We start from the raw sequence: 8858 nt of genomic DNA on the forward strand, positions 1-8858 counted from the left end.
AATGATTTAGATGTCGGAGACATGGCGAAACGGTGTAAAGCTAACATTTACTACTTTCCTCTGCTAAATTAGAATAATTGGTGCAATGGTAGAAGAAGAGTAGGACTATTAAACGTACATGAGACAGCAAACTAGTCGACTTATATTGTATGTTATCCTTCCTGATTTTTTTTTTCAACAAGTCATAGAGTGCAGAGATTTTTTGTGAAATGATTTAGAAATGTTTGAGATATAGTGAGACTTCAAAAGATAGCATTTACTACTATCCTCTGCTTAACTAGAATTGATCATGCAGATGCCTATGAGTTTTTTGGTGCGATGGTTAAAGAATACTAAGAGTATTGAACATAGATGAGACAACAAACTAGTCAATTTGTATTGTATGCTATCCTATGTGATTATTTTTACATAAGTCATAGAGGAGAGAGATTTTCTCAAGTAATATGGTGAGACTTTGTAAAGCTAACGTTTACTACTATTCTCTACTAAACTAGAATTGGTGCATGCAGATGGCCATATGAGATCTTTGGTGCGATTTTTTTAGATAACCTTTGTATATTTATCTTTCATTTGGAAGTCTAGATTCTGCATGTAGATTAAAGATTATGTTTGGTAGTTTCATTTTCACTTAACACAACCAATGTTAATTCCAAGCCGGATGGAAAAGGATGATGGTTGCATTGGGTCTAGGCAGCAAGGTTCGATTTGTCTAGTAATTTCATTTTCATTCACAAGTAGAAATTATCATTCATCTTTACAATACTGATTTACATTATTTATATATCATTATTTTTCGGTATTGTAAGTCTGAAGTTGATTACAAATTCAAATATGTGGAGTTGTGTTTTACACTGTGGATGTTTCATTTGATTAACCTAAATTGTTATCTGACTCATTTTTGTGCATTTCTCAATTGATGGTCAGTAATCATTTCTGTGCATTTCTTGTCAAAGAATCCACTCATGGAAGCATCTAAGCTATCAGATTGTCTTGCCTGTAAGAAACTGCTGGTGCTCTATTCTAGAATTCCCTTTATACTGGTAAATACATCAAATAACGGAGCTACTTGTTCCTACTACAAGCACTTCTATAGTCAGACCTCTTAGTAATCAAATGGATAAGTTGTACTTCCATCAAAATTATGCCAAGATAAAACTTCATGTACAACTTGTGTCTGATTTTCAGGGCTAAAATTTTTTTGGATGTCATTTTGAACTTTCAATTAATTAAATGTTTCAGGACTTGTATGCTTTATCATGGCAATTAAGGGATCCTATGACTTCCTTTTGAATGTTGGCAACTTGGCAATTTATTGTTCAACTAAAATAACAGGTGTTGCAGGTTCAGCCATCCTAATCACATGCAAGTAGTTCTTCTTTCACGTGTGTGGAAGTGCACATCTTTATTATATTTCTTGTAGAAGACAAATCCATTCCCCGTGTAGTTTAAGACAGCAAGAACAATGTAAGTAAAAGCTAGCCAGTTACATTAAAGTTTCATATCAAACTAAATTCATTACTGCAAGCTAATTGCCAGAAATTGCAAAATCGAAACTACTTGAGACTAATTCCCACTTTCACTATTTGTTTTTCTCTAAATATAAAAACATCTATGACCAATATTAAAACTAATTGTATGATTTTCATTGTTTCCATAAGCTTTCTGTTTAGTGGTTGGATCAGTGATATAAATATTTTTTGATTTGTTTGTTTTTTCCATTTTAGCAAATTGTAAAAAGTAAGTTGTTTTTTGGTAGCTTTTCTTACTTTAAATTCTCCTTGTATGATCTTTTTAACTTATACCCCTATGATGACATTATCGTTATGTTAGTTTTGTGTTTAACCAGTCATCAATTGCCACGAAAGAAACTATATGATTCTATCTTGCTGGTCAGAAGTCTTGAACGTGGGATTCTTTATTAGCCAACTGCACAGTCTTCTAATACATGCATGGAAAAGCAAGCAGCTAATTGTAAATGTATCTATTTTCCTATGAGTTGATTTCTAAATATACCATTTATTTTCAAGATTGTAATGATTCTCTTTTGATATTTGATTCTGCTGCAGATCTATACATTCTCGACCATTTCATTCTTTTTCTCCTGAACTTTGATGCCATTCCATGTCAAGTATTAACAAATGGATGAAAAAATTAATAGAGGATGGATTTGAAATAAAATTGAATTAAGACTAGATTTCTTAGAAAATTTAAGATGATATACTGTTTTTGTTGAAAACTTTAAGGTAAATGATATTTTTTAGTAATCAACCCTTTCCCCTATCAATGATGTATGTTCTTATTTTTGCTGATGGACTCAAACTCTCTTCCAAATATTGCATTAGATTCTATGAATATCATCCAAATATCACCTTCACCATGGAGAGATTAACTGTCTTAGCAGTTGGGAGGAAAACTTGAATGAGAAATTCTTCTGATGAACAGTCATTATTAACAGTGGTACTCTGGACACTCTTTTTGATTTTAGCAGTGTGTTCCAGAGGTGGACATAAATAGCTTTGTAAAAATGGACTGCGTGAAGCTGCACTTTGTATGCTAACTTAATTCTTGGTACCTGCTTCAGGTCCCCACAGTCACCTTGTCTGGAGGGTAGCTACATGTTCTTTTCAAAAAGTTAGACTTTAAATTTGTCTAACTTCTCTTTGCTGTTAAATTCCTCGTGGTAATCCAAGAGTACTAATAACTCACCTGCTCAAAAATCAATCCATCCCACTCTTCGTTTGTCCGTGCGCAGGTTACAAAGTAGGAAGACATGGATAATGCTTCAGAGATGAATGCACTATGATTGCAGCTGGAGGTGGGTAGAAGCAGTAAAGATATTGCTGAAATCTTTGTCTAGTGGTCTCCCTGATCTGACACACTTCACCACTGTCGCTGCCACTGCCGTGCCACATCCTTCACAAACAGAAATGGAGGTAAAGTTCATTGGCTTCTTTGAAAATTTCCTGCAGTGTTAAATCTTTAGTGATGATGATTGATTTGATGTCTGCTCAGTCATGTCCTCTTAGCACTTTGCAATCAACCCACTTACTCTATCTGTACTGAGATTTTGACAGCCTACGTATGTAGTATGTAGCATCCGTTTCTTTTCAACAAATTAATACATTAAGTATAATTCTCTTGTGACCAATTCTTATTTTGCACGATACTTTGATAATATGCTACATTAATTACTATATATGAAGAAACCTTTGCAATTGTACCATGTGTCCATATGTTGATTAGATACCAGGCTCGAACAGCACAAGTTTCTCTGCCAAACTGGCAATAGATAGGGTAAGATTTTGAGTGAAAGAGGATGACAACCCAGGGGAAATGTGCATGACAGTATCGAGTCATAATTGTCTAGGTGATCATTGTTGCCATGCCCTTCCTTCCATGGTATTGTCTTGATGATGTCTTTTCCTGTCATTCTCTTTATGAATGCAAATAGTTTGAAGCCATGGCCGTCCCCAGAGCCTGCGTGCCATGTAACTATCTAGCTGCAGTTAATACTAGCATGCTAATGTGTGTTAGTGTTTTTAACTATCAGACAAGTTGTGGCATTAATTCATGGTTTCGTGCAAATGGAATCAGTATTGAATCCAAATTTTATCCGTTTTGGTTTTGACTGGTTCATTATCTATTCCGTCTTAAGGCTTAATAAATATCAGATGGGAGATTGATCTCGAGCCAAATCAGCTAGTTTGGTTTGACTTTAAAAACTCTCGTTAAATTTCTTCTTTGTAAGGGGATGTGCAAAAGTGATCTCGAGTTTTTGCATTGTGAGACAATTAATTTGCTGTAGCATTCCTTCTTTGGAGTCACAAAAAGTAGGTGAGTAGGATGGTACATGAGCTTGAGTCCCCATAGGAAAGATGTCATGAATGTGTGTACCTTCTTAGTTAAATCTAGAATAAAGGTCTCACAGCTCTTTCCTTTATCTTAAAGTTAAAACTCAAGTCTCAACTTCTTCAACTTTCCTAATAGCATTTTTTAAAGATTATTTTATTTCTGGGGAGATATAAAACTGCTTTATTGCATGCTGTTCTCAGTTTACTGAATTGATTTGATTTCCAGATGATCTACTTTGGAATTTAATGGGAAGAGCTAGTTGGGTAGGACCTTACTGTCATTCCTTTCATTACATCCACAGCACAACAACTACTCCCTTGCTATATATGGTAATCTTCCAGGGCCCCTGAAAGTTGAAGCTGTGCAATTGAGAAGAAAAAGATGCCTCTTATGTGAACTCATTGTCCAGTTAAGCATATGGAATATGGTTGGGAATTGATTGGGACCCTTCAACGAAACCAATGGCTATTTGGAGCTGTGTAACATCTAACAATTAATCTGTCAGAACAACGAAGTGGTGGAGATGAGTTTCTGTCGGTCAAACCTAAGCTTCGCTTCCATAGAATGTTGGATCTGGATTAATTCAGACTTGAAGGTCTGCAATAAGATTGGTCAATCATAAGACATCACTTGCACCATGGGAAGAGGAAATTAAAACGTTCAAGTAATATGCCTCACGAACTCTGAGTCTTATGCTTAAGAGCCCTGTAAAATAAGTCAATTACATGCTAATATAAAAACTTTAAGAGAGTTTTCACATTCCTCAACATCTTGGAAGGGTTGTATTTGCAAAATGGGAGGAGAAATGGCTTGTATAATTTGATATGAGGATGGATTGTTAATAAGTATGGACACCTCTAATGCCGGCACAACTAGTTCTCATCTTGATTGTCTGACATCTTGCGCATTCAATGTTGAAGAGTCTTTGGCACTGATTAGACAAATTGTTCATGTCAATGCCATTGCCTTATCAGCATCTGATATAGGCTGATAGTTGGTGCCAGACAGTTTCAACTATACTATATGATCGAGCATAGTACAAAATGGGCATTAGGATTCAATCCTGGCTAAGAACCTTCCTTATGCAAGCACCAGATGTGCTTAACACATCATGAAATGGTGCCACCAACTTATTCCAAGGATTGATTGGCAGCAAAAGATGAAATCGTCACCTTGGCGTCCCCTCCAGGGTGCCCTCCCAATGTGGAAAGGAGGTAAATCACGGGAGACTTCACCCAACAACAGCAACACATGCAAAGAGGGGTTAAGGCAATCAGTGGGACATTCCACATTATATCAAGGATTGATGCATGTATTGGATGTGGTTTAGACTTTGGAAATTATGGAAAGGTTTCATATCTACTAAAGCTGTGTAGTTGTATGCCCTAAAGAAGTAAGCTTAAGGGATACATTATTCTTTTCCTTGCATGCTCCTCCAAGTTGCATCCAACCAGTTCTCACGTTGATTTACTTACCTGAACAACACAACAATTATAAGTAACGAGACTCATTATGGATTTTATCTTGCCATTGGACATTTAATTTATTTGACCTATTCTCCATAAATGTATGACATCTGATATTTGACTGTTTTATCAGTTTGAAAATGTGCATTCTTGCTGCCCTCTTCAATGAACCCACTCCTACTGTCCTCATTTAATTGCAATGAGCCAGCCACCCACAGTGGTATTACACAAACTGCAACAAACCCTAGCTTTGAGGCCTTTTGGGTGTAGGGTGGTACATGCTTCGTGCAGAAACAAGTAGGTCCTTGTCTATTTCTTGGGGTGGTTGTGTTCCTGTGACCATTTAATATTTAGGACGCTTGAGCGTTGCATAAATAGGCAACAGATTTGGTTGGTTTAAGGTATCGATTAGTTGCGTTAGGTTTATTCTTATTCTTTAAACTTAGAACGAACAGTTGAGACAGCTTACAATTAGCATTTAGTGTTCGAGTGCCCTACCAATTTTAACTTCACCAAGTTTGATGAGGTTGAGTTACTATCCAGGTTCCATTTCCCACATCCATTTTCAAGGCTGGTGGTCCTCAACTCTCCCCTCTGCAGCTACACAGCACGAGCTTTCATTCTTTCTCAGGGGAGAGAGAATAATGTAGCTCCATTTGGGTGGTAAATGATTCAAAGCTAAATATTAGCCAGAGGCCAATAGTATTATTACGCAGGAAAGATAAAAAATGACTTTGGCAATAGGATCAGATGGATCAAAATTGTCCGGAGGGAAGTAAATGGATGCCAACGAATTGCTTTGGTCAGATGCAAAATGACGCTAGCAGGTCCGGTCCGTTGCTCAGCATGGTAAACCAGAAGCCAGACCAGTCTGATCGACTCTGTTAAAGCCGACTGGTCTACCCTTCAAGTTTTTTAAATGCACTCGGCTTCACCATTATTTGCTTTTAACTTCAACTGTGCACGTCTTGTGCGTGATGAGAAAATTCCCACACGTGTGGAGCAGCGTCCTGGTGACCAATAAAGAAGTAACGAAATCAGTTTAAAAAGATCAAACTCTTTATTTCAATGTCCTGTTCCACACTGCTTAATTGATCATTTCCCTGTGCTGAAGGAGAAAGCCATGACCACTGCTTTCCCCTCCATGGAGTGCTGCCAGAGGTCACCAGAGAGCAGTGAGGTTGTTAATTACAACAACAATGGTTCGCCAAAGATCAGTGCAAGAGGACACTGGAGACCATCCGAAGACCGCAAACTCAAGGAGCTTGTTGAGCTCTATGGCCCTCAAAACTGGAACCTCATTGCAGAGAAGCTGGAGGGCAGATCAGGTGCTAGTCTTTACTCAATAACCTATATCAAAACTTTCACCCTTGTTCAAGAAAGTAGAGTAACTGTAGTTTTTTGTGAATGAAGGGAAGAGTTGCCGCCTGAGGTGGTTCAACCAGTTGGATCCTAGGATCAACCGGAGACCATTCGGCCATCAGGAGGAAGAGAGACTAATGGCTGCTCACAGGGTGCACGGCAACAAGTGGGCAATGATCGCGAAACTCTTCCCTGGAAGAACTGACAACGCAATCAAGAATCATTGGCATGTCATCATGGCCAGGAAGTACAGGGAACAAACAACGCCTGCCTCTTTGAGGAGAAGGCTTATGGTCGAGGAGGAAGTAACCAAAATGGCGTCTCCTTGCTTGCCTTTTCTTGGTGGCTCATCCAGTGACTTTGATTGCAGCTGCGAGAGTTCTACTCGAGCAACTCCATTTGACTTCTTCTCTGGTAATTTTTTTTTTACGCCATTACATTTTTATTCCTTTACAAAAATTTAAATTGTTTTAGATGCATGCATATCTATTATTTTTTCTTGAGTAGAGGATATAGTACCACACCCACAAAAGCATTACATGTATACATGCATTCTTCTTTTACCTTGAAATTTTCATTATTTCTTTCTTTACTTGCCCCTATGATTAGAATTTATCAAAAGAAATAGACAAAAAGCATCTTAGGTTTCACGTAAGAAATAGATATATGTTTGTTAACTGTTTTTTTTTTAATAAAAATAACCATATAAATAAATACTTCTGTTTCATTTATTTCTTTTAGCAGTATTGAGCAATATCCAATTTTTCCTCCATACATTCTCAAATCCCCATTAAATATTTTTTTCTTTGAAATATGCGACATGTTACGAATTTCTCTTAATAATTGCAGTTGATCAACCCAAGGTTCGTTTGTTCGACCAATCATCTTTCATTAGCTTTCCACCTCAGCAGTCAAGCCATGTTTCAGCCAATGAGACACCACCATTTGATCACGATCATGAGATCACCAATCTTGATGCACCGCCAAGCTTCATAGATTTTCTTGGTGTCGGGGCCGGATGAGTTGGCAGTTGGATTAGTGGGGACCAATTTGAGAACACAGAAGGATCCTCTTGGTATGTGTTACCGGACACTTTGTTTTTTTCTTTCCCTTTTCCCTTCGTCTAGATCAATTAATTGTTTTCTGAACAAAATATTTTGTTCTTAATCTTTATAATCTAAAAAATATTTTATATCCATTAGTAAATTATAAAGCAGACTAAAGTCATGAAATTAGTAATATATATATATATATATATATATATATATATATATATATATATATATATATAATTTACATATTTGTAAGTTATTGTATTGATTTATTAATTTTGCTTGCATAAAATGTATTTGCCACTTCCAATTGTATTCCATAGTCTTAATTAATTTCATTATGTTAGACTTTTGTTGTCTGCTAATTCTACTTTAATTGGTCCTCAAACATTCCAATTTACCACCTCAAATTACATCAATTCCATAGTCATAATTTACGTCAGTTTTTCAAGAAATATATATTATATACCCCGTATCTCTTGCACGCACAAAAGGACTTTCTTTCTTCAGGAAACTGTAGCGGATAAGTTAAGTAACATGGACCCAAAATTGGTGGTTCAATCAATGGGCTCAAAGGTGTATCGTTAATGGAATTCATCCCAAGTTTCTTGATGATCTTGTTGGCTTGATCGGTTGGATGGTACTCGTCCCAGAACGCATACTCCAATCTTTATACAACTAGTTCTTAAGCCCTACATTAGCTGAAATTGTTACCATCCAATGTGCTAAGATTTAGAGAATTTTCCATGACGGATGATACATACTATATATGTATGGTCGATTGATTGGACTTTGGAAGGCATAGTAGGCATCCCCAAACTTAAAGGTTGCATTAGGGAGAACTTTGGATTGGCTGCGGCTTTGTTGAAGTTTTGTGCAAGCTCTTGACAGCTTCCTGTTGACGCCATGAACCAACAGTTGCAAAGGGATGCATCCCATTGGCCCGAAGCCGAAGAATGTCAGTTGTCTAGCACCCAACAAAATGCTATTCAACATGTTAGAGCTATGTTTTAACTACTTGAGATTGGTTATATGGATTTTATTGTTTTGGTCGAACTTTATGCAAAACTATAGCATAGTAATATTCAAATAAAATAAATAAATAAATATATTTATTAGAGTTCAA

The 8858-nt window shown here is 36.7% G+C and overlaps 1 protein-coding gene across 1 annotated transcript; it reads left to right on the forward strand.

The window, feature by feature from the left end:
• Positions 1 to 2655: 2655 nt before the first annotated feature.
• On the forward strand, positions 2656 to 7902 carry LOC122011440 (transcription factor MYB54-like). Its single transcript, XM_042567832.1, has 4 exons — positions 2656 to 2933; positions 6433 to 6646; positions 6732 to 7094; positions 7530 to 7902. The coding sequence occupies exons 1-4, from the start codon at positions 2793 to 2795 to the stop codon at positions 7700 to 7702; spliced, it is 891 nt and encodes a 296-aa protein (XP_042423766.1). The 5' UTR covers positions 2656 to 2792; the 3' UTR covers positions 7703 to 7902.
• The last annotated feature ends 956 nt before the right edge of the window (positions 7903 to 8858 follow it).

The sequence above is a fragment of the Zingiber officinale genome, chromosome 8A, assembly GCF_018446385.1.
Source record: "Zingiber officinale cultivar Zhangliang chromosome 8A, Zo_v1.1, whole genome shotgun sequence".
NCBI lineage: Eukaryota > Viridiplantae > Streptophyta > Magnoliopsida > Zingiberales > Zingiberaceae > Zingiber > Zingiber officinale.